The sequence below is a fragment of the Sinocyclocheilus grahami genome, unplaced genomic scaffold (genome assembly GCF_001515645.1).
Source record: "Sinocyclocheilus grahami isolate Dianchi unplaced genomic scaffold, SAMN03320097.WGS_v1.1 scaffold889.1, whole genome shotgun sequence".
Classification (NCBI taxonomy): Eukaryota; Metazoa; Chordata; class Actinopteri; order Cypriniformes; family Cyprinidae; genus Sinocyclocheilus; species Sinocyclocheilus grahami.
In genome coordinates this window covers 162850-187924 of record NW_015506068.1, presented here as the reverse complement: position 1 = coordinate 187924, position 25075 = coordinate 162850, and the positions used below count along the sequence as shown (strand labels likewise).

Here is a 25075-nt window from a genome sequence, read left to right as displayed (position 1 = left end):
TCTGTCTGTCTGTCTGTCTGTCTGTCTGTCTGTCTGTCTATCTATCTATCGTCTGTCCATCCTTCCGTCCATCCTTCTCTCTGTCCATTTGTTTCTTTGTCCATCCATCTGTCTATCTATCTGTATGTCTGTCTGTCCATCCATCCATCTGTCCGTCCATTGGACGGGCATTTACCTATCTATCTATCCAGCCATCCCTCCACCTGTCTGTCCTTCTGTCTATCTATCTGTCTGTCTGTCTGTCTATCTATCTATCTATCTATTGGATTGTGTCTCTGATCCCATGAGCCAATACTAAAATCCATTTCGTTCCATGATGCTTTTCTCCATTTAATAACAGCACTTTGCCCTATATAATTACAGCACCTACTGCTCCTTTCTATCCATTAACAGGGAAGCCCTAAAACATTCCACCTGATTATCTACAACTAATTGTGCTAAAGCTGCATTTGGGGCATGGGAGGGGGAACAGGCCGACTAGGAAGCGTATTGAAACAGGGAATGGAAGCTGAAATTTCAGCCTCCTGTGGGAGGCATAATAGTGACCTCAGATAAATCAACCCTGATCTCTGCCCGTGTTTCATTTTTATGCACTCATCTTCTGCTAAAATCAGCTCAGCTCTTATATCTAACGTAATTTCTTTTGTCCCCTCTCAGAAATCAAAATCTTGAAGTCTTGAACAGAAGCTGAAATCATATGCATATGGAAATAGCTGATAGATGAAATAGATGAATTTTTTTTTTATAAATGTCAAATCTTTTAATTGTTCTAAATCTTACAGCCTGTGAAAAACATGAAAACATCACAAAATGTCATATCATGATACATAATAATTTACATACCTTGTATTTCAAAATAAATGCTGCTAATTCAGAGGAGGAAGAGGGGAGTATATGGATCTAAAAGAGTCCGTGACTAGGGCTGATATTTTATTTATGGTGGGTGTTCTGTACGCCTGCTTTCTGCTGAAGTAGAGTCAGAGATGCAGACAGGAACTCTCAAGCAATACAACGAATCAGAATTAAGAATTTTATTTATGCAAAATTTAGTTTTACATGATCTCATGTGAGGCCACCACGTTTCATTTACCCTCCGTGTAACATTACCGACTCTGCCCCGTTTATTTAAGGTAGGTTTACATCTTTATTTCTTTTGTGGAACATTATTAAAATGTTTTGAGAAATGCGAGTTAGATGCTGATTATATAGAAACATTGTTTATTAAAAACCTTATTTCCTGAGAAAACAGTTATCGAGATTTTATTGCATAAATGTTAAATGTTATCAAAAATGTTTCTGTCTACAGTAACATTATAAAAGTAGAAAATAACAACAACAAAAAAACACTGGCTGTTTTCACCATCATACAGGAGGTAAAAAAAAATCTAAATTTACGTAACCACCAAAGGATGTATTCTCAAATTTTCATAACAGCAAACAAAGCACTTTTGTCCCATTTGCTAGTGCTTGAATAGTTAATGGCATGCCTGTGTAAAACGATAGCTTTGGTTTCATTACCATAGGCAAGGAAATACGAGAATACAAGACACTTCCTGTACCCTGTTCTGTTTTTGTGCTTGAGAAGAAGAGAGGGGGTTGTTTTGTAGCATCTTTCTGGGCAGCAAATCCATATAAACAAATATAAAAACAAATGTAGCACACATGCTGTTCTTAAAGAAAAACTGTGTGAAACCAGCTTGGATCTGTGAACACTAAAAGTTGAACAATATGGCCTATTTTCTGCTTATCACCCTGCTACTGATAATACAACTTATTTTATTATTATTATTTATTTATTGTTTTTTGTTTTTACAATTTTTCACTGGTTGTTATAAGATGATTTTAATATTTATTTATTTTGTGCTCACAGATATGGCATCTGAGTGCTGTCTCAGTCTCACCAAATACTTCCTCTTTCTCTTCAACTTGATATTCTTTGTAAGTTGCAAATGAGTCATAAGACACAGTTAACTGGTCTAAAATTAAAGGGGTCATATGATGCAATTTCAAGTTTTCCTTTCTCTTTGGATTGCTACAAGCTGTTCGTGAATAGATAAGATCCCTAGAGTTGCAAAGACTAAAGTCTCAAACCCAAAGAGATATTCTTCATAAAAGTTAAGACTGGTCCACGCCCTCCTAAAACGCCTCGTTCTAACATGCCCCCACATGTCTACGTCACGATGTGGGAAGATTTGCATAATGCCGCCCAAATGTTCACGAAAAGAAAGAGGGCGTAACTTTATTGTTGCTGCCACCGCCGCCATGTCGTGAAGACGCTGTCTTTTTGTTTGCCTTTTGCTTTTTGTTGCGAAAGTTTGGCCTTCCAAAAGAGGACACGTATAGAAATCAGTGGTTAAGTTGCTACCACAACCCTAAACCTACCCTTTCAGTAATGCAAATACAGTAATTATGTGTTATATTCGCGGTTGTAGCTAGAAGGGATACAGCTACAGGAAACCAACAATAAATAATTTTTTCTACCTATTAGATTGTGTTTTATTAAAGTCTGCACCTACCCCAACCCTAAACCTACCCTTACAGTAATGCAGATACATTAAATATTGCTGTTCAGCATGAGAAAAGGACGCAATATTGATGTGCGCATACGCAGTAAACCCTGGTAGGACAATCTGACGGGTAGGATAAAATGTCAGGACATCTGGACATGGCATTACAGTATGGTAAGGGGCGTAAGATTTTCCGTCATAAGCTTGAAGTATTCAGCCAATCACAATGCACTAGATAGCTGGCCAATCAGAGCACACCTCGCATTTCAGACTGATGAGCTTTGTAAAAATCGACGCGTTTCAGAAAGGCAGGGCATAGAGGAGATACAATAATGTACAGTTTGTGGAAAATAATGTGTTTTTTTCATTACACCAAATACACAATATTATGTTATTTTTAGCAACATCATATGACCCCTTTAAATAAAATAAAGTATTTTATAACCAAAACTATAAAATACACACATTACAATACAATTTGGTACATTTAACAGCAAAAATGAGATTTATTTTTTTCAGTAATATAACTGTTGTATTTTTGGTCTCAGCAAGGCCAAACTTTTACATTTTATACAATGTACATGTCGGATTGCTGTTGGGCTCTGATTTTTCAACAAAAACTGTCTTATTCAGCTCTTAGGATCACTCCTCTTATCAATGGGACTATGGATACTACTTTCAGAGAACAGAATTTTCAGTATGTGTTACATTTTTTTGAGTGCAGAAATCACAATGCTATTTTGATTCTTTGTCTATTAATATTATATAATATATTGTGAACTATTCAAAAATTTGCTCCATGTCTTTTACAGTCCCCTCCCCTCCCTACATTTCCATCTCTCTCTTCTCCTACTTCCTGATCATCAGTGGATCTGTGACCATGTCATTAGGCTTCTTAGGATGTCTGGGTTCTCTGAAGACCGTCAAATGCCTGCTGGCAACTGTGAGTTTTTAGAGAAACAAAACTTGATGGGACTACATAGAAATACACTTTTATCTTAAAAATATAGTTGTTTGTTAGGAGAACTCCTAAAATGTTAAGAGCTTAGTTGTCACCAGCCTCTTGGGAATTGTGCATGTTCTTTGTACAGGTGTTTGTAATACAACAGTACATTTATTTGCTCCACTGAGCTGTAACAGCGAGTTAAAACAAGCTTCATTCATCTGCAGTATTTTATCCTGCTCACGGTTCTTCTCGCGGCTCAGATAGTGGGTGGGGTTCTTTTCTACACCCAGAAGACTGAGGTAACTCAAGCATGAGGATGTGCCTATAAAGCTTCAGATAAAATCATGATCAAAACATCTTCAACTTCTTTTTTTACCCCACTCTCTTAAGTTGGCAGGTTCACTAAAGGAGCACACTCTTCTACTAATAAAGTCATTTGGAAGGAATGATTCCAGTCTCCAGAGTTTTGAAAATACTCTAGAGTACATTCAGCAGGAGGTGAGAGTCACAGCATAAAAGCACACACCAGTAAAAAACAACAACAAAAAGAATGCTAAATATGAAAAATCTTTTGCAAGTTTTTGCAAACACATTTTCCAAGTACATTTCACACATAAAATTAAGTAAAATCCACAAATTAACAAATTAATAAGTGTATAAGTACATACTTTTTGATTTTGAGGCAAGCGTTTGCATGCAGTGTTTGCATAAAAATGATTCATGTAGTGCCAACACAAATGGATTTTACATATTTAAATGAAGCTATACACAATGAAATTAAGCAGTTGCATTGCTTTAGCTCATTTGAAATGTAAATTGAAAAAGCAGCAAAAAAAGTGTATATATTTAAGCTAAAAAGCTTAAAGATAAAAAGTTAAGAAAAGGTGTCTGACTACGAATGTAGTTTTCATGAACATGCGATATTTTTTTCAGTAATGCTCTAGACAAAATTATCTGCATAATATTCCTGTCTTTTTATTATGTTTTTCTTCTACCTGCCAGAGGTGTCCCCTGGTATATGCTATGATTTCATTCGAACTTTAAAGCTAACTTTGACAGGTACATTAAGAAGTTTGAAACAAGATATCACCTCCACCATTATATCTCCACAGGCCAAATGCTGTGGTTGGCATGGAACAGAAGACTGGGAGGACTCTATACCCTGTTCCTGCTACAACATAGGCAATGCCACTGTCAATGCGACATATGAAATCCAAGATCCAAATAAGTGTAACACATGTTTCTCAGATGAAATCCATTCAAATCACACCTGTGGGGTTTATAAGCAGGTACGGTTTCAGTTTCTGCCCAGTGATTATTTAGTAAATTGTGCTCCAACATAACACATCGAGTTGTGCCTCTTTTCTCTCTCTCTCTCTAAGGGTTGCAGTGAGAATATAAAGGAATGGCTGGACGAAAATCTTCTCATAATTTTGGTGGTTATTTTGGCCATTTCTGTGGTGGAGGTAAGCAAGCTGTCACTTTAGACCCGAGTTAGAAAATCCAAATAACTATAACCCTTTACTGTCCAAGCTTAGAGTTAATGAGAATAAATGAAGTAAAATGTTGTTCTGTCTCATAGTGTCTTCAGTGGATATGCCTTGTATCTTACTGTTGCCTTAATCGCACACACCACTGCTGCCCTAGAGAGTCACATGGCAGTCATGTTCAGCTGTCCAGGTCTCAGTTTGTGACTAGTGTAGTGTGTCTGAGTGCTTCATTTTTGCATACCGAAATAATGTCATGTATCACCCCTAAAGCCTGGAATACACTACACAAATTTTAAATCTGAACACATTTTGAAACACTAAGCATGAAAAACTGGACATCATTCACTAAAATAAATGAGAATCATACACTACCAGACTACTCTCCAACCTCAACAACTGTATTCCAGCCTTAAGGAGCTTGAGTGAAAATGATCCCACTTATTACACGGCTCCTTTTAAAAAAAATTATGGGTGGACGTATCACCCCTAAAGCCTGGAATACACTACACAAATTTTAAATCTGAACACATTTTGAAACACTAAGCATGAAAAACTGGACATCATTCACTAAAATAAATGAGAATCATACACTACCAGACTACTCTCCAACCTCAACAACTGTATTCCAGCCTTAAGGAGCTTATTTTGAAATACTGAGTGAAAATGATCCCACTTATTACACGGCTCCTTTTAAAAAAATTTATGGGTGGAGTTAAAATATTGATTCTAAATTATTTTAGAATCTTACCTGTATATTATCAATCACAAAATAATTGGCCTAGTAGTAAGATAAACAACGCAATGACATTACAGTTATATTAAAACTGAGGTTCTCCATTTTTATTACATTCAGTAACTGAGATGTAAGATTGCATTTGTTAAAAACAAGAGAGAGCAGTCAAATTATGGGCCAAAAAGATCCTTTGTCTATTGTCAACAGTGAAGTGATATATTAAGTAAGTAATATATTAAGTAAAGCTCACAAAGAAGTTACTTTCAAACCCACCAAAATTCTGAACTCAACTGAACTCTGGCTGGGAAAATTCGCTGAACAACAGTAAATAAACTAAACTGCTAAATGAAATGTTGCTATGGACGATGTTAAACATTATGAAATTTTATGGCCGTTGAATGCTGCGATTGACCAATCAGAGTCAAATATAGAGCGCTGTGTAATAAGTTACATTAATGCATGATACTGGTGTGGAAACAATATAGCAACCAACCAATTCATAGTGTTGTTTAATAGTATATACATTTAACTGTACATTTTCTTACCTTTTTCTAACTGTGTGGCTGTTTGTTTTGTGAGTTCGGAGTTACAAAATATGATTGTACAAAGGCCTCGGTGGTTACTTTTAATTATATCTTTACTCACAGAGATTTCACTGTGGAATACTGGCAAGGTATATGTTGTTTGTGCTGTTATAATAGTAGCCTAGTGTGTGGTGTGAAGATTCGGCCATTGGCTTGGTCCCAACATTTGAATCTGCAGTGTTTGACCAGAAACGTTAATTGAGTGCATTGCTAGAGGTAGATATTATATCATTAATGGTTAACTGAATGGTTGAACCATGGATGATTCATTTATGAAAAATATCCTCTTTGCAGATATGTGGTATGATCCTTTCGATGTGTCTGTATAAAGAGGGTTCTGTGGATTACAACACAATTCTCCACTGAGATGACCAGGATCAGTGAGGAAAAAAATGTCAAGTATTTGTTTTCTGTCATTCATATATTTGATGTTTTGTTAATGTTTTTTATATTATTATTTCTCAGTACAGTACTTTGATTGTTTTATACAGATATTTTTTCTCCAAAAGGCAGTCGCTTGTTCATTTTCCTTGTTATTCAGATGTCATGTTTTTTTTTCTAGTATTTGTTTATGAAAAAGTACAAATAATTCGAACCAGTTGATATAATATTTAAAGGATATAAACCTTTATTTCATGATTCTCAAAATATGTGCATGTGACTAAGAATGTTCTCATTTGTTCAGCCCTGGGTGAGAAAAACATATGGGTGGGACAGTATAATATTTCACAATTGTTGTGCACACAAAGCAAATGACCTCAATTTCGAGGCAATGTGTGCGATACCGTTCTCATAACATGTATTTTACATGTAAGATATTAAAATTAAAATTGTCCATGTCTATGTTTATGTAAGGTGACAACAAGTGTTACACATTGGCTTTTAAAATGTTTGAATTTAAGTAAATTATATAATTTTAAGTAAATTGTGTAAGTATACAAATACACTTTAAAAAACAGGTTAATTGTAATAAAACTGCTGTTGCTAAATGGAAATAAAACAGTAAATTACATTATGATGTTGATTTTATGTCATAACGGCTGCATTTATGTTTATTTAAACTGAGGATCTAAATGGTACATGGGACATGTAATACCCCATAGCAAGTTATTGTAAGGGCAGGGCAGGGAGGAGGACAGGACAGGTGTTATCAGGTGTCATATATATACATGCTGTATTCATTTCCCTCATTAATTCCAGAGCAACACTACAGACTAAGGTAAGAAAGATATTATCAGACTATTTTTACAGTACTTTCAGTCTTGATGCATAAATAAATATATTTTACATTATATATACATTCCATATTTAATCATTCATTATACTTCATTACCGGCAGTTTGATAAAGACATGAAGATGGGATCCCGCACATTGGTTCTGATCATGTTTTTAGGTGCCCTCTGTGGTAAGTGGGAAACAATTTTGACTTTTTCCAAATCATTGTTCTTAAAATTTCTAAATTATATATATATATATTAAGACCATTATAATGAATTCAGCACACAACAAAAGCTTTTTTTAATTACAATTATAACAAAGGTTTCAAAATTGTGATCTCATTAGTTGCACAGGCACTGAGGTGCAACTACTGCCTGAAGATTGACGAAGACAATCCCACCTGTGATACGATAGAGGAGAAAGAATGCAGCAGTGGTTTTGATAAGTGCATTAAGATCAAAATGCATCCTCCAGCCTGTAAGTTGATCGTATTCTTTTCCTCAGATGTTAAAACTGAAAAAAACAGGATAGTTCCTTATTTAAGTTTTATTGCATGTGTAAACTGAGATGCAGGTGCATCAATTGATGGAGTGCAATGATTCATAGTGAATATTATTTAATGTGTGTGTTTCTTTTTGTAGACGGTGAGGTGCGCAGATGTGCAAAGACTAATGAGTGTGATGCTCAGGTGCCTCCTCAGGTGGAGAAAGTGTGCTGCAACACAGACCTCTGCAACTGATCTGCTCCATCAGCCAAATGTATTTTTTCAATATGGTCTGTGATAATCTTACGGTACTTAAAATTCTCAAAACATACAGCATAATATCATTGTTATTAATTGATTTTAATTTAATATATAGGTAAATAATAATATAAAGAAATAAAATCTGGCCAGCAAAACGAGAAACAATGATGATTCTTTGTTTTCTAAAACATTGTATTTTTTTTGTATGAGTTTTGAAATGTACAACAATTAAACTCTAAAACAAAACAGCTCAGTCAGCATTCACACAAAAAATGACTTCTCACCCAGACCAAACAACGCAAAAATGCAGACACAGAAACACCACACAGTGCTAAAAAACATTTCCTTGACAAATTTTTCTTCTTGCTTTGTTTGCAAAGTTACATTTTAACTTACAATTCCAATCAAACTGAATAAAAATAGAGTCAATTCAGTTCCTAATATTCATCTGTATGGCAAAATAAAAAAAAATTATATATATATATATGCTTGTGTTCAATGGGAACCTTTTTTTAACCATCACAGAGATAGTGGCCTATTGAGTAGAGACAGAACAGACCGCTTGTTATAATAACCAGGGCAGATATAAACAGTAATGCATAGACAGACATTCTCTTTTCTGCTGCCCCTCGGACCACACACTGCTGTACTGAACACGTACCAAACTTTTGTGCATAACAAAGGTATGACTCTTCATTCAGTTTAGGCAGAACCCAGCACAGCAAGACATACACAAACAAAACCTCCACTGCAATCCGCAGCATGACGCTGAACAGGTACACCACCACACTGCTTTTGCTCTTGTGGAGGTCTATCATCATCCTACCACCAATAGTCATGGTGGGATCAGTGACAGCTCCCTGCTCGCTTTGAGATGCCATTTCTCTCTCCTTCTTCTTCTGGAATGAAGATTGAAAATGGGAGGAAAACAGCTCCATGAGAAGAACCGAGAGCACAAGAAGGATGAAGAGGAAATGCCACGCCATCACTACAGCATTGTCGAAGTGTGTATTAAAGCAAGCTTTATTACAGAAGGAGTCAGTGCTGTTACACTGGAAATCCTCGTTTAGGCTTTTCCATGGAAACTGAGCAAGAAAGACGGTCACTAGGCGGATGCAGAGCAAGCCGAACCACATGGTGCGACCCTTATAGGTGGCAGTGGAGTCCACCGCAGTGCGGAGGATTGGGATGAGCCCGGTAACTATTGCTGCCATCGCTCTCTAGGGTGGATTCGTCTTCTTTATGGAAAATAAAGAATGTATCTGCATAAAAAAGGGAGAATTTTCAATTACAGTCATATAACAAATATGTGGTATCTGCTTAAAATACTTGGTACATTGTGAGATATGACATCAACATGATTTCAAAAATCAGTGTAGATATTTTGTTTAAAGAACATGAGCCCAACATACCTTTTTATAGGGAACGAAGGTTTTGTGTGTTTGTCCAGTGCTGAAGTTGTTGTAATTTTTGAACTTCACTCACTATATAGCCTGTAACTGTATGTGTCATCAAAACTGGTTTCTCACATTTATCCACAGTTTTTTTCTTAACTTGGGGTTAATACAAGATCTCAAGTAGTTTTGTCCTGTATTTGTCTATATAACAATAATATCTATATTTAACTCACTTCAAGTGTTTACTGTTCACCCTTTTAGATGATTTTCCAAACTGAATTTAAATGACATGTTAGTTTAATGGCATACTCTACCACTAGTTAAAATTTTTGACACCTATTTTTTATAACTAATACCAATTTAATTACTAATTTAACTATTTTCCACATGTATTATAAACAAAATAATCAAAACTATGAAACTGAAACTGCCGGCTTCTTTCTTTCACTATCTATGCCTACTCATCTACTTAATGAATCATTAAAAAAATAATTCATTCATTACAATTTTTTTAAAAACTAAGTCATATCTTTGTGTCTACAAAACTAGATTAAACATTTTTAAGAACATAGAAAACAACTTTTAATCAATGTGTCCAAAATTGTGAATGGTATTATAAATGAAACCTTTTTCAAATCATATTACACTACACCAAACCGTCAAAAATCCATGAAGTACAATGGACCCTTTTCACAAGACTGAAAAACCTGGAAATGTGAAAAAGGTCCATTTTGCTTTAGGACACATAAAGAAGAACAAGAGACGATATTGTTTAACTGTACAGCATAAAACCATTATGTTATGTCCAAAACATAATTACTGTCATATTTACCACCACATTCACTGGCTTGTTGCCTTAAAAAAAACACTCATATAATAACAGCTGTTTAAACTTCAGAAGGAGAAAAATTTATTGATTTAAATGAGTCATTGGACTCGTGATTAAAATCAGAATTCAATTATTACACTGATTTCAAGTGTATAAACATGACAGATTAAATCTGTGGTTATGACACTGAGGAGAACCATTGACTGACTCTTTGATTCAGACATACCTTAAAAATAAGAATCCTCTCAGCAATCTTGGTACATTTCTAAAGATAAATACATTTTTGTACAATATCAAGGCAAATTAAAGACATCATTTTGTGACTATTTATGCACTGAAGCATTTAATCCTATTTAAAAATGAGATTTTATTGATTTTTCAGGCTTTTTGCAAGATTTTCTTTGTTTTGTGAATAGAACAGCAGTAACAATAATGTGAACATTGCTCAAATGTTCAAAACAGCTGACACGGTCAGCAACAAGTTCAGAGCCCCTCTTCCTTGTCTATATACATATGGGCTGGCATTGTCTGAAATGCCGACACTGGCACAGTCACCGGAACAGGCAGAGAAATAGCGGTGGGCTCGGATCCCGACGGTGACGCAGCATTAGGTGGGGACGGCAGGGGTTGGCTGTGCACTACATCTGTCTGAGGCATGGAGGATGAGGACTCAGTATCGCGGTGGGTGCGTAAGTGCTTGCGTAGGTAGGCAGCGAAAAGAAAAGCCTTTCCGCAAACAGTGCAGCAATGTGGCCGATTGGTCGAGTGGATGCGCTGGTGTTTACGAAGCCCGGCTTTATTGAGAAAACCCTTACCGCACTGGTCACAAACGTGAGGTCGTGGCTTGGGGTGCAGTTTCTCGTGTTCCTGCATATCAGCCAGCAGGGCAAACTCTGCCTGACAGGTCACACAAACATGTGGGCCAACAGGCAAAGCTGAAACCATAGAATCAGACGGGGGAGAGACAGTGTGAAGGCTGGTATGGGCCTGCACTTCCTCCCATGTCCCGTATATCATATCACATTGAGAGCAGGAAAACTGGGGAAGGGTGGTGGGAAACATCTGAGCTGTTTCAGGAGTGACCAGGACCTGCAATGGCCTCTCGGACAAGTGTGTCCTCTCATGTTTGCGCAAACTGGATGACACAACAAATGACTTGAAGCACAGCTGGCATTTGTAAGGACGCTCCCCTGAATGCACTCTTCGGTGTTTGTTCAGACTTGAGCGCTCCGTAAAGGACTTGCCACATTCCGTGCAAGAAAAAGGCCGCAGCCCGGAGTGAACTAGCATGTGGCGCCGCAGATCCCAAGAAGCGACGAAAGCTTTATCGCAGCATTGGCATTTGTAGGGCCGCTGACCTGAGTGCACACGCTGATGCACCGCAAGGTCTGCCGGCTGCCGAAACCTCTTAGTGCACTTGTCACAAGGGTACGGCTTGAATCCTTGATGCGCCCGTTGATGTCGGCGGAAACTAGAGGGATCGGAGAACATCTTGCCGCACTGTGGACACAAGAAGGGTTTTTCACCCGAGTGGGTACGAAGATGGGACTGGTATGAGGACAGCTGAGTAAAACCTTTGCCACACTGTTCACACTGATATGGCTTGCTCTTGGAGTGGATTCGCAAGTGGCACGCCAAAGAGGACGACCGGGAGAAGGCTTTGCCGCAGTCTGAACACAGGTAAGGCTTCTCGCCCGTGTGGGAACGCTCATGATTCTTCAAGTCCTTCAGCTCCGTGTACGTTTTACCACACTGGCCGCAAGAATATGGTCGGTGGCCTTGGTGATTACGCCGATGCTTGCGGTACACCGAAGGGTCGGCAAAACTCTTCCCACACTCGGAACAAAAGTAAGGCTTCTCCCCGGTGTGTGATCGTTGGTGCACTTTGAGTTTGGATAGTGTGGGATAACTCTTAGAGCAATGAGGGCAAGAGTGAGGCCTTTCGCCACTGTGCTGCGTCATGTGGATACGCAGGCAAATGGCCTGCATAAATGCCTTGCCACAGTCAAAACAAACAAACGGTTTCTCCCCTGTGTGTGAACGGCTGTGGTTGCGTAACTCTGTTGGAGTCTTGTAAGCCTTATGGCAGTGTGGGCACTGGAACGGACGCTGAGCAGAGTGGGAGCGCTGATGCTTGGAAAGCTGTGTCCGGCTGGAAAATGTCTTTGTGCACTTACCGCAGGTGTATTGCTGCTGTTTGTCTTTACCATGTACCAACAGCTTGTGGCTTTGTAGAGCTGAAGGGCTGGTAAAGACCTCCTGACAGGTTGAGCATTTAAAAGCGTGCAAAGTTTTTGGGGGTCTCCCTTTGCCTCTTCTTTTTGTAGGTTGTTCTGATGAGTTGTCTGGTTCTTTGTTGGGCTTGGTCTCAGAAGGTAGTGGTGTATACTGCTCTGCGGCTGGTGGGCTACCTGGATGAGGTGAAGCCATCCTGATGATGCTGGAGAGAACAAGAAATTGCACAATGAATGCCTTGAACTTACGTTTTAATTTAATTTAGAATTAATTTACTTACTTCATTTACTTTACTTAGTTCATTTATTTCACTTACATTTAACAGATTAATTCGTATATACTTGTTTTTATTATCACTTATACTCTGGGCTGTTATATGTTACTCTTTTTTTCCAAATTTTTTTCATTCTTTTTCTTTAGGAAAAATATATTACATAAATATTACATTAATAATAATAACAATAAATTATTGTATAATAATATTATTATATATAATTTTTTTTTTTTTTTTACTTGACCACTGACCAAAAAAAAAAGAGTGACTTGAAGTTGCAGGTTAGTACATAAATTTACCTTTTTCAGTTTCAGTCAAAATACCATGATCACTACACTTTTTGTTAATTTTGTTTTAGAAATGCATTTTCCCCTGTCATATAGTATATTTTATGTATTATGACAATGGTGGCAAATTTAAGTTAACAGATTTATTGTAAGAACAATTACTGTAGTAACATAGCATATAGTATTTGGTATAATAATGTATATAACGTACAGAGTAGGCCTATATAAATAAAACTAGTATGTAGTATTTTGGCAGAAACCATGCTGAATATTTTGTAAAAAGATGTTAATAGGCTGGGATGGGGCAGGCAGCACAAAATGGCCGGCATTAGGACCTCAGGGGCAATTAAGAAAGACGCTCTTGTTCGCAAAGGAAGTTGGCATCTGGGCTGCTTGTGTACAAAACTGAATTACATTTCGATGTTAACAGAAATTATAAATGTATTATATATGTATTAGAAATTAAACATAACGACCATGACCAAATCGAATCAATGTAAATGCAACACAGTGGCAATTCAAAGAGCTAATGAACATGTCTTTAACGCATACAACTACTCTTATTTTTCAATATCACACAAAATGGCTGGCTTTAGGACCGCTGAACACGCGAAGCAATTTGCAGTCGGACGCTTGTCACTTCATCATAATCGCTGCATTTTTATTAATTTTTTTAACAATATGTGGTCGTTTTTTATCTCTTTAGTATGCCTACAAAATGTGGCTTACGTTACGTACCTCTTGTGCTCTCAGGAGAGACGGGTGTATCTTTGACAAGGAATTTCAAATCGTTCAATCTCAGGAGAAGAACGGCGGCTTTAGGACCACGACGAAATTATCAAGTGAACGCAGATATATGAGCCTTCATGACTTCCTCACTCACCACCTGGGGAATGTATACAAAACTGAAGTTGGCATCTGGGCTGCTTGTGTACAAAACTGAATTACATTTCGATGTTAACAGAAATTATAAATGTATTATATATGTATTAGAAATTAAACATAACGACCATGACCAAATCGAATCAATGTAAATGCAACACAGTGGCAATTCAAAGAGCTAATGAACATGTCTTTAACGCATACAACTACTCTTATTTTTCAATATCACACAAAATGGCTGGCTTTAGGACCGCTGAACACGCGAAGCCATTTGCAGTCGGACGCTTGTCACTTCATCATAATCGCTGCATTTTTATTAATTTTTTTAACAATATGTGGTCGTTTTTTATCTCTTTAGTATGCCTACAAAATGTGGCTTACGTTACGTACCTCTTGTGCTCTCAGGAGAGACGGGTGTATCTTTGACAATGAATTTCAAATCGTTCAATCTCAGGAGAAGAACGGCGGCTTTAGGACCACGACGAAATTATCAAGTGAACGCAGATATGTGAGCCTTCATGACTTCCTCACTCACCACCTGGGGAATGTATACAAAACTCAAAAATCTGAATTTTTCTTAAATTAAAACGCTTTCACACCTCTGCTGTTCTTGCTACGGTGTTTCTACGGAGTGGACTCCAGTGCTTGGTGAGTGGGGTAGAATGGGGTGGAGAGACGGAGAGCCTGTGGGAGGGGAGATTATTGAATGCTCGCTTCAGTGTGCGTGGATGTGCAGTTGTTTTGAGCATATAAAGTTATATAACAAAATGTGAATTGGCTGAAAATAATGGTGTGGTTAACGGTCTAATAATGTGTAACGGTGTATTTGCAAAATGTTTATTTTAAGAGTGGACAAATACTGAGCATTTTAAACAATACAAGCTGTTATTGACATTAATGACAACATTAAATAATAAGAAGAATAAAAAAGAGGCTTCGAAAATATAATGTTTTGGGCGGAACAAATTCCTAGAAGTTCTGATAGCATCTAATATTTCATTGTTTACTTATAATGTAAGAGTAGCAATTGCGGTGTTTGCATTTGTGGCTATATAGTACAAAAATAAAACATTCTTGGTCACTAGTTTTGCGAAAAGCGGGGACTAAAATCAATAGTCCATGTTATTGAGTGATTCCAATAGGAATTGGCGGAGGGGCTAGAAACAATATAATTATGTAATGAAAGCAATGCTTTGGTTAAGGAAAACACCTCTTTAAACTAACGTACGGACGTTTTTCACTGATGCACATTTCCTGTTTCCTAGCAACAAGAGCAGGAAGTGAGAGAGTCGAGTGGGATGGGGGAAAAGACAATTGGTAAAAAGGGAGACGAACACGCCCGTCCTGAAACTGAAATAAAGTGAACGGAGTGCCATCACTACTTGTACCAACTTCACACAGGGAGACTGCAACATTCAGTATGTATATTCCCAGCGTCATTTTTGTTGTATCAGTAGGTTAGTTTTAGCCACTGTTTCTAGCCGCCAAATGCTAACGTTAACTAGCTCGCAACGGGATGGGATGCTACTGCCTCTCCCAAATACATATTTTATTCCGTTCATCTCAAGGGCAGTTTGTGTACACTATTAATTTAGACTACGGCTAGAAGGCTATAAAAACGATCAAGATTGTGCTTGTGTAGCTAGGTGTTAGGCTAATGTACCGGGGAAGTGTTTACTGTGTCAATAGAGCTCCATTGTGAGGCAGTCTGCCATCTAACTGCTGGAGCCAGTGAGCTGGTACTTCATGCTGTCCACTCATCTATAGAAATTCTATCTAAAATCTATTATAGATCAGTAATGCTGTCAGATCCCGACAGATATGCTGTATCCGCGTTATTTTATTGAATGGATATAAAGAAGAATAAAAACTGGAGCTGTCAGACTAAAGGTTTCATGATCGATGATAAATAGGTTTAAATGGATATAAAAACTACCGCATGTACTTTGGTTTTATATAACGTCCAAGTTGGCAGTGGTGTATAAAGTACCTGAAAGCCATACTCAAGTAAAAGTACAGATATCTTACCAGAAAATGACTTTGGTAGAAGTTGAAGACACTGTTTAGAATAGTACTTGAGTAAAAGTCTTAAAGTATGTGATATTTTTTGTACTTAAGTACAAAAAGTATTTTTTAAATCTTAAACGTACTTAAGTATTGAAAGTAAAAGTAGATGCAAAATGGAAAAGAAGCATAAAAATAAAATTATACATATATATATATGTTCATACACCGCTTGAGTAGCAAGATTGTGTTCAGTTTTAACTCTTTCTTCCATTTTATATTTTTGGGTAAGAATAAGAAGCACTTCATCCGGTACTTAGTGTCTTTCATTCCAACATAAGAAAACATTTCTGGAATCTGCATCTGAAATAGCATTTAGATGTATTTACACAGTTTATGTATCTCAGAGGGTACATGGATGCATTTAAACTGCAGTTACAGATGCATAACTAGGCCTAATGTTTTGTTTTGAACATAAAACGTTGAATACTGGTATTTGAAATTATTTAAAACATGAAAAAAATTGTCGAAATGTGAAATTAAAACCGCCAGTAGGTGACAGCAAGTGATTGTTAATGAGTGAGTGATTGAGATTCAACCGATGAAACACTGAATCATTTATTTAACCGATTCGTTCGAAAAGATGATTCATTCAATAAGTAAACACCGTCCATTGCTCAGAGACGCAAAACAGTGCTGTGATCTTTGTTTGGAACTATTTTCATTGGCAAAATTGAGCAAAAACAAGCAATATTATGTCTAAAATGTAAGTCACTTATTGCTTTACTGAACTTGTATAAAATGATTATTAAATGTGTTCATTCTGATATCTGCAGAAAAACGGTACTCTTTGTGTCATATAGATTAACTATATTAAATTATATAAATATAAAAAGCATACAGAAGCAGTTTTGCCGTCTACAATTTAGAATGCCTGGAATTTTGAGTTTTAATAGACTAATAAATCAACGTGCGTGCACTCTGTGTGTGATTTGGTGATATAGCCTACTTGATAATGTCAGATCGCACATCATTACAACAACACTTACCATATTATCGCAGACGATGCTGTATATCACACGCCCCAGACTCGACTTCAGTGGAAAATGAATCATCCACGGTTGTGCGCGCATTTGTTTGCACGTGAGCAAAGGTGTTTTTAGGAGTCTAACTTTCAAACCCCAGACCACTGATTCGTCAAACCTGCTTTCCTGCAGTCCGTGTTCTTCTGACTATTTTGTAGTAAGTAACGAATATGCTTCGGGGAAATGTATTGGAGTAAAACTATACATTTTAATTAGAAAATGTAGTGGAGTAAAAGTAAAAGTTGGCTGAAATATAAAAACTCAAGTAAAGTACAGATACTCCCAAAAAATACTTAAGTACTGTAACGAAGGATTATTACTTCGTTACATTACACCAGTGCAAGTTGGTTTAATCATTGCTTGTATAAAAGGGGTGTTTTTGTACTCTTATTGAACACTTTTTTTCAATGTGACCATACAAAAAGTGCTTATTAAAGGGGCAATTCACCCAGAAAAGAAAAGTCATAATTTATCCATTGAAATCCATATTATTTTGTCCCAAGTTCTGTTTTAAATTGTTTATTTTAATCAATTAATAATTGACCAAATTGGTAACAATAATAGAGAATCTTGTCTCAAATTCCTATACTCACCCTCATGACATTCCAACCCTGTAGGACTTTCTTTCTTCAAACAGCATTAAAGGAGATATCAGGCAGAATGACCGCTTCAGTCAGCATTTACTTTTATGACATTTTTAGTCCATACAATAAAAGTGAATGTTGACTGAGACTGTTATATGGAAAGAAAGTCATATGGTTTTTGTAACAACATGAGGGTAAATGATAGAATCTTCAGTTCTGCATACATTTTCTCTAAAACCAGTGCATTGTTTCATTACAGTAATGTTAGAATACTTCCTTTTATTTATTTACTCATTGGTTATGTAAACTCAGAGCTTTTTGTCAAAATTTAGTCACATTAGAAAAAGCAATGTAATTGTTAGGTTTTCATCATTTTCTTGTTATGCAATTGCCCTGCGTAAACTTAATGCTAAATAATGTATGGGTTTTCCTGTTACAGATTTCATCCAGTGCCTGCGCTTGCATCATCTTACCAATGATGTTTTTCCAATGGAATGGAACAGATTGTATTCTCAGCTAATTTTTTGAATGTTGCCTTTACGTTCAGACCTCTCAGAACAGGCCAATTTGATAATAGCGAGGACAGGTGTGTCCCTCACACTCATTCAAACTGGCTCTTGTTGACATTTCTTATCATTATACTATATCACTATGGCTATGCAAGAGCCAGGCCGGACCAAAGGCTTTTCGTGTAGAAATTGTGGTGTAGTATGTGCAAGCATGCCCAGTCTTTTGGAGCATACTGAAACTTTTCATCATTCAGAAGAGGAACGGAAGTTCAAATGTGATGAATGTGGACGAGGCTACAGGCATGCTGGGAGCTTGGCTAATCACAGAAAAACACATGAGGTTGGCTCTTTTCAGTGTCATATATGCTCCAGGAAGCTCTCCAATGCATTGGCTCTCAAAAGTCACCTCCGCATTCACACGTCTAGAAAGAAATACTCTTGCACAGAATGCGGAAAGGCTTTTCGCCTTGCAACTCAGCTGGTCACCCATCAAAAGGCCCATCGCAATAAAGAGTCTCAAATCAGGACAAAGGATTCTGCAAATAGTCTTATTGAAAGTAATTATAAAGATGTTGAGTTGCTGCATCTAGATGAGATGGATTTTGACATTATACCAGATTTGCAGCCAGACATGAAGCTAAATATTGCTCCAACGAGCAGCCTTAGTAATGATGCAGTGTCAGAACACATTTCAAATGCCACCACAGAAAGTGACATGGCAGCTGAAGATGATGCTGGAGACAGGCCGTTTAAATGTGACTTGTGTGACAAGACTTACAGACATCATGGCAGCCTCATAAATCATAAGAAAACTCATCAAATGGGAGTATTTGAGTGTCCAGTCTGTTTTAAACAGTTCAATAATCTTTCTGCACTTAATAGTCACCAGCGAATCCACAGTAAAACCCGTGGTCGTCTCAGTGTGCAGACCTCTAAAGCTGCCCTCACAGACTGCAAGCAAGAACTTGCCCCTCGTGTTATGCCACAGAATGGTGATGCTAAAATACATTTTTGTCACCTTTGCCAGGTTGCTTTTACTAATGGTGATGAGTTTCAAAATCATATTCTGTTGCATAACTCCTCCTCTGTGTCATTTGAGTTCCCTACCAACTTGTCAGAGGAGCACAGTTTCTCTTACAATGATAGTGTTACTCATTCCCCAGAGTCTAATCCTTATCCCACCTCTAGTGACACTCCACCATTGCCTCCGTTACTCGATAAATCTATTGATTATGGCCAATCAGATGGGCCATTGGAAAATGGTCATGTTTATCTACCCAACTCTTTAGATGAAAATCCATTGACGCTGCATGCTCAGGGACAGCCAATGGCCCTACCATCAGAAAACCTCAACCCTGATCATTTAGTACAGGGCACTGATAACATCAAAGTAGAAGATGCTGACAGTTCTGTCCGCCGATTCAAGTGCAACATCTGTGGCAAAAGCTACAGGCATGCAGGCAGTCTTATAAATCACAAACGATCCCATCAAACCGGGATCTTTCAGTGTTCCATCTGCCGCAAGAACTACCCACATTTGGCAGCTCTGCGAAGCCACCTTCGGATCCATAAGGGGAAGCCCACATCTTTGCCTGCTAGTTCTGAGGGTGACTGGCTTTCCTCAGAGCCCTTGACGCATGAGAACCAACAGAACTGTTTTCCATCAAATGAGGAAGATGTAAGTGGAATATTAGACCTTCCTCAGGACCTGGTAGACTCTGTGCAGCATAAATCTGATGACGAGCATGTGAATGAGACGAATGCTACTGAATTTCATGAGCAGTTTGACAATTCCTTCACAGATGGGCACCTACCTCAGGATGAACACCTCATGGAGAGGCACATGTGTGCTGACTGTGGTAAGACATTTACTGATATTGCAGGAATCAAGTCACACATGTGTCCCCTCCTAAATCAGCAGTATCAGACCATGATGAATGGCTCACCCGGTCACATGGACTTTCATAACACAAAGCATCAACATTTCTTAGGAGAGTCAGGTGAAGATGTTGGTTTTGAGGGACATGACGGCAGTGCAGCAGTGGCCTATATTGGACAGCATACCTTTATTGACAACATTCATAGTCAGATGTGTGACAGTGAAGATGATGAAGAAGAGGACGATGGAGAGATGTATCAGTGCTCAGTGTGTGGGAATCACTATACTAGCATGCGTGCACTGCGAAGCCATCTCAGAGGTCATACTCAAACTCATGCCGCACCTTCAGCATGTGGCCCATCATCATTGTCTTCTCGAGAGGTCAAGAAAGATGAAACGAGTGAAAATCAGCAGGGTGACTGCAGTCTGATTATCTGCAGCACTTGTGGAGAGAGCTTTACAAAGAAACAGGACCTACAAGCCCACCAGCTCCTGCATAGCAGTATGGAAGATAATCTGCAAGAACAATTTGTATCCAACCACCAGCATGAGCTCAAACCAAAAGTGGAAATCGAGAGTATTATTTGTGGGAAATGTGGCATAAGCTGCAGTGATATTTATCACCTCAGTAACCACAGCTGCACAGGACAACGAGATGGACAAGTGGGGGAGAAATGTGGGGAGAAACCGCTTCTTAGAAGTGCATTTGAGCAAGAACTTTTGCAGAAGGGTTCACATGATGGAGAGCACCAGTACAAGTGTGACCAATGTGGTCGTTCGTACAGACATGCTGGATCATTGCTCAATCATAAGAAGTCTCACAAAACTGGAGTGTTTCGCTGTTTTGTTTGCCAAAAGCGTTTTTATAATTTGCTGGCTCTCAAGAATCACCAGAGGACACACTTTGATGTTAAAAAGTAAGTGTTTAAAATATATGTTCAAATTAAACCTCAGAATTTGATTGCTTCGAAAACAAAAGTGATTGAATAAGATCATACTTCATCTATATTGTTTTACAGCCATGTTCTTTTTTTCATCTGATATTTTTTTTCTTTCTCTACCAGGCATAGATGCACAGAATGTGGAAAAGCATTCAAAATCTATAAACAACTGTTGAATCACCAGAAGGTACATCAGGAAAACAAGGCTAAGATTGAAGAGCTCAACAAACAAATTCAGACACTCATGCAGATGAGTGGGAATGCCTCAGGGAGTGGAATGCAGGCACTTAATTCCAGCAGAAAGAGAATGAGCAGACGCCTTAAGCAACGGCAGACCTCTAACAGTGATCAGTCTAGCCAAGAAAAAGAGGGCCAGATGGGAGATCCCAGGGACCCTCGCCCTTTTGTCTGTGATCAGTGTGGGCGAAGCTATCGACATGCAGGGAGCTTAGTCAATCACAAAAACTCGCACAAGACAGGTGAATATTACTGTGCTTTGTGCAACAACACTTACTCCAACCAGCTAGCAATGAAGAACCATTTACGAATACACTTTGCCATCAAAAGACACTGCTGCCAAGACTGTGGAAAGGCCTTCAGGGGAAACAAACAGTTACTCAACCACACATGTTCAACCAATAAAAGAAATGCAGCAGCAAGAGGAAAGGTCAGGGGCCACAAACAAAAAAAGGATTTGACTTGCAAGCAGTGCCGTCTTGTATTTCCAGATACTGAACTACTTGAAGGACATACCTGTAGCACAGAGACTGCTCCTGATTCTGTCCCCCCAGGAGATGTAGATGATGATGATGATGCGGACCTAGAAAAAGAGGAACGACCATTCAAGTGCAACATTTGTAGTCGCAGTTATCGTCACGCTGGTAGCTTGTTGAACCATAAGAACACTCACAAAACAGGCCATTTCACCTGCACCTTCTGTGCCAAGCCCTTTTCCAATCCCATGGCTTTACGAAACCACACACGCATTCACACGCAGAAGAAAAAGTATGTCTGTCCTACTTGTGGTAAATCTTTCCGTCTCTCCAGTATCCTGTACAATCATCAAAAAATCCATGCACGGGGAGTAACTCGTTACAGCTGCCAAACATGTGGCAAAAGCTTCCAAGGAAAGTCTGGGCTAAAGAGACATCGCTGTTACCGAAAAGGCAGTTCAAACTCTACTGTAAATCAAGATGGCATGGACAAATGCTACACGTGAGTCATTTCTTTTCTTTTCTTAAATGTTATTTGAAAACCTATCCTTCATCTGATGCCAATCTTTTCCTTTGTTACAGGTGTGATCAGTGTGGACGCTCTTATAGACATGCCGGTTCCCTTCTCAACCACAAGAAGTCTCATTCTGCTGACCTCCTCCACTGCACTCTCTGCCTCAAAACATTCATGGACCCTCTGGATTTAGAGAGCCATTCTCAAATGGCTCGCCACTGCTGCCCAGATTGCGGAAAAACCTTCTGTGAGTTTGCACACCTGCAGAGCCACATGGAGGTGCATAGTAAGGAACTCCCCTATTATTGCAACATGTGTCAACAGAACTTCCCAAACCTGGCTAGTTTTCAGCAGCACCAGGAGCTCCATGGCAGCTTGCAGGGGCAGTCACACCATGAGCAAGGTATGCAGATGCAGCAGGATTTAGGCTGGGACTCGGCACTAGACCAGCAGATAGCAAATCAGAACCTTCCTAAGATCGGTTCAGCCTTCAGCCGAGTGCGCGGATTCCCTGATCCTCAAGACCAGCAGGAAAGTAGCAAGGGACACGGTAGGAAAGAGAAAAGTCATGTGTGTGAGCACTGTGGGCGCACTTACCGCCACGCTGGTTCACTGCTCAACCACAAGAACAGCCACAAGACGGGTTCCTTCTTCTGCTCAGTCTGCCAAAAGGAGTTCACCAATCTCATGGCACTGAAGAATCACCGGCGCATTCACACAGAACCCAAACGCTATCAGTGCCTGGAGTGTGGCAAGGCCTTCCGGGTCTCCACCCAGCTTATCTGCCACAGGCGAATCCACACCAAAGAGAAGCCCTTCTCCTGCCTCCTTTGTGACAAGCATTTCTCTAGCAAGTCCAACCTTCGGCACCATCAGAAGATGCATCAGAATACCCAACAGACTTACGAGTCCTCCTTCAACGTGGATGATAATGCGTTCATGGGACTGGGTGAGAACCCTTTCCTCTAAGGCCACGCTCCAGTCTTGCCGCTCCAAGGGAAGATTTCAAAACAATATTGTATTACAAGACTCTTTCTCCACCCAAGGCCCAATGCCAGTAATCGTACAACATCAGGTTTTCTGCTGTACTTGTCCAGATGGTGTCGCACACAGATGCTAATCTCGGCAAGACTTGCCTCCTTTACGGTTGTGTCTTTAATGGACACTTAAGACTGGCATTGATATGATACTACCTCTGGTAGGGACAGTAATACTGTAGACATTTTAGAATAAGTGACAGTGCCTGTCAGAGACCATTTTAGATTTTTATTTTATTTCAATTGTTTTGTGTCCCCAAACAGTGCACAAATTGTTTGGTACCATGATAGGTCTCAGACTGAGAGCTTGGATGAGTATTTCTGTCCAGACTCTTACCTAGTGCTGCCTTCAAGAGCCTGACCGATTATTTGGCGTAATCGGAGGGGGAACAAAACAAGCTGTTATTATTTTTAAAGGTATTATGGGGATAATAGGATACATGATATCCTTCTAATTATGTTTGTATTAAGTGCTTCCATATTTTCAGGTTATCGTACTGCTCATGGTAGATGTGCTGTAATGATCGTCTCATTAAGACCAACATACTCCTGATGTTCCTGCAGTTTCATAATGGATGACACTGGTAAGGCTGTTAAACAGCAACCTTCACTTAGGCCTATCTTGTAGAAAATCTCAAAGATATTTATTTATTTAAATAGAACTATTTAAACCTTACATTAATATTTGAAATGTAAGCATATTCCTTGTCTTTAATACTGTTAAATGTGGTACACATTATGCATGGTATTAAATGTGTGATAAATGCTAGATTGGTCGATTATGTAAGTATTCTAGATAATGGTTGTAATCACTTAAGAAATACCTCTTTAAAAGCATTCACAACAGCATATTAGAAAGAACAATAGAAACATTTCAGTTTTCTTAGTGCATACTTTTCTAGTAAATGTTTTATGAAGTGGAAGTATGTTCAAGATTTTGGAGCACAAAAAATTAATGGACCCCAAAAAAAAATCCATGATCGGTCGGGCTCTGTAAGGGCAGGAATTCACAGACTAAACCCTTTTTTTCCAACAGTTTTTAAAAAAATGCTCAGGTCTTGCAACTTACTAGACGCAATGTAGAAAATACATTTAGCTTGATGCTTCTAGCATCAAGGCTTCTGTGTCTGTCTTTGATGCCAGATTGAATTTCAATGTGCCATTTCATATCACCACGCTACTTGGATTAAATTATTTGTAAGATGGTTTCCTTTTAAGCCTATAGATCAGTGCTTACTGATTATCCAAGAGTAGAATTTGCAAACCTTCATGTATTAATGGCTTCAATGCATTTGACAAAACTTAAACTGACAACTGAGACTCCCTGTAATCAGTTGTGTATATCTTAAATATAAAATATTTATTTTTGTTCACATGATCAATGTTTCTCTTTCTCAAGTAGGGACCTTAATAAGCAGATGGTGTTTATTTGTAGGTGTTGATACCCTCACTTTCTTGAACTGAATAAAAACAATATAATAGTGTGTTTTGGCTTCTATTTTTAGCCTTCTTGTATTTTATCTATCTTTTACACTTGAATTCCTTGCTGTGCATTACATGATTATTTTAGAATATGCAAATGAGTAGATGGGTTTATCATTCTGCTGTCATATTGTTTCTTCAAGTGTGAAGACTCCAAATTAAATACTTTTAAGAAAACATTTAGGAAAAGAAAACGTCA

General features: G+C 38.3%; 5 protein-coding genes across 9 annotated transcripts; 3 read left to right on the top strand and 2 right to left on the bottom strand.

Annotated features, from left to right (window-relative positions):
• Window positions 1-1061: 1061 nt before the first annotated feature.
• On the top strand, window positions 1062-6708 carry LOC107563804 (leukocyte antigen CD37-like). 2 transcript variants are annotated; one of them, XM_016248758.1, is made up of 9 exons: window positions 1062-1130; window positions 1871-1938; window positions 3141-3204; window positions 3320-3450; window positions 3678-3752; window positions 3844-3951; window positions 4566-4742; window positions 4836-4919; window positions 6555-6708. In XM_016248758.1, exons 2-9 carry the CDS (start codon window positions 1873-1875, stop codon window positions 6624-6626), a joined length of 777 nt encoding a protein of 258 aa, XP_016104244.1. In that variant the 5' UTR covers window positions 1062-1130; window positions 1871-1872; the 3' UTR covers window positions 6627-6708. The 2 variants fall into 2 exon arrangements, with proteins under 2 accessions (XP_016104244.1, XP_016104245.1); XM_016248759.1 differs by lacking the exon at window positions 1062-1130 and having other exon boundaries at window positions 1843-1938.
• A 607-nt stretch (window positions 6709-7315) lies between these two features.
• On the top strand, window positions 7316-8470 carry LOC107563803 (CD59 glycoprotein-like). Of its 2 annotated transcripts, none has more exons than XM_016248756.1 (4): window positions 7316-7479; window positions 7600-7666; window positions 7825-7956; window positions 8121-8470. In XM_016248756.1, the coding sequence occupies exons 2-4, from the start codon at window positions 7612-7614 to the stop codon at window positions 8216-8218; spliced, it is 285 nt and encodes a 94-aa protein (XP_016104242.1). In that variant the 5' UTR covers window positions 7316-7479; window positions 7600-7611; the 3' UTR covers window positions 8219-8470. The 2 variants fall into 2 exon arrangements, with proteins under 2 accessions (XP_016104242.1, XP_016104243.1); XM_016248757.1 differs by having other exon boundaries at window positions 7465-7479; window positions 7610-7666.
• Window positions 8471-8684: 214 nt separating this feature from the next.
• On the bottom strand, window positions 8685-10350 carry LOC107563802 (gap junction beta-5 protein-like). Its single transcript, XM_016248755.1, has one exon. The coding sequence runs from the start codon at window positions 9436-9438 to the stop codon at window positions 8737-8739; it is 702 nt and encodes a 233-aa protein (XP_016104241.1). The 5' UTR covers window positions 9439-10350; the 3' UTR covers window positions 8685-8736.
• A 183-nt stretch (window positions 10351-10533) lies between these two features.
• LOC107563787 (zinc finger protein 668-like) lies at window positions 10534-14998 on the bottom strand. 3 transcript variants are annotated; one of them, XM_016248740.1, is made up of 2 exons: window positions 14728-14998; window positions 10534-12890 (listed from the first exon to the last, which is right to left on the bottom strand). In XM_016248740.1, the coding sequence occupies exon 2, from the start codon at window positions 12878-12880 to the stop codon at window positions 10934-10936; it is 1947 nt and encodes a 648-aa protein (XP_016104226.1). In that variant the 5' UTR covers window positions 12881-12890; window positions 14728-14998; the 3' UTR covers window positions 10534-10933. The 3 variants fall into 3 exon arrangements, with proteins under 3 accessions (XP_016104226.1, XP_016104227.1, XP_016104225.1); XM_016248741.1 differs by lacking the exon at window positions 14728-14998 and adding an exon at window positions 14519-14662; XM_016248739.1 differs by lacking the exon at window positions 14728-14998 and adding an exon at window positions 13985-14142.
• On the top strand, window positions 14698-24878 carry znf646 (zinc finger protein 646). The gene is made up of 5 exons (XM_016248738.1): window positions 14698-14776; window positions 15394-15546; window positions 18241-21106; window positions 21254-22345; window positions 22426-24878. Exons 3-5 carry the CDS (start codon window positions 18453-18455, stop codon window positions 23324-23326), a joined length of 4647 nt encoding a protein of 1548 aa, XP_016104224.1. The 5' UTR covers window positions 14698-14776; window positions 15394-15546; window positions 18241-18452; the 3' UTR covers window positions 23327-24878.
• The last annotated feature ends 197 nt before the right edge of the window (window positions 24879-25075 follow it).

Bases quoted from the DNA above. Each gene is read 5' to 3' on its own strand.
- LOC107563803 (XM_016248756.1), top strand. From the start codon at position 7,612: ATGAAGATGGGATCCCGCACATTGGTTCTGATCATGTTTTTAGGTGCC. The intron at 7,667-7,824 runs GTAAGTGGGAAA...TGATCTCATTAG, and splicing joins GTTTTTAGGTGCCCTCTGTG to TTGCACAGGCACTGAGGTGC. The intron at 7,957-8,120 runs GTAAGTTGATCG...TTCTTTTTGTAG, and splicing joins CAAAATGCATCCTCCAGCCT to ACGGTGAGGTGCGCAGATGT.
- LOC107563787 (XM_016248740.1), bottom strand. From the start codon at position 12,880: ATGGCTTCACCTCATCCAGGTAGCCCACCAGCCGCAGAGCAGTATACA.
- znf646 (XM_016248738.1), top strand. From the start codon at position 18,453: ATGGCTATGCAAGAGCCAGGCCGGACCAAAGGCTTTTCGTGTAGAAAT. The intron at 21,107-21,253 runs GTAAGTGTTTAA...TTTCTCTACCAG, and splicing joins ACACACTTTGATGTTAAAAA to GCATAGATGCACAGAATGTG. The intron at 22,346-22,425 runs GTGAGTCATTTC...CCTTTGTTACAG, and splicing joins GGCATGGACAAATGCTACAC to GTGTGATCAGTGTGGACGCT.
- LOC107563804 (XM_016248758.1), top strand. From the start codon at position 1,873: ATGGCATCTGAGTGCTGTCTCAGTCTCACCAAATACTTCCTCTTTCTC. The intron at 3,952-4,565 runs GTGAGAGTCACA...ATATCTCCACAG, and splicing joins TAGAGTACATTCAGCAGGAG to GCCAAATGCTGTGGTTGGCA. The intron at 4,743-4,835 runs GTACGGTTTCAG...TCTCTCTCTAAG, and splicing joins CCTGTGGGGTTTATAAGCAG to GGTTGCAGTGAGAATATAAA.
- LOC107563802 (XM_016248755.1), bottom strand. From the start codon at position 9,438: ATGGCAGCAATAGTTACCGGGCTCATCCCAATCCTCCGCACTGCGGTG.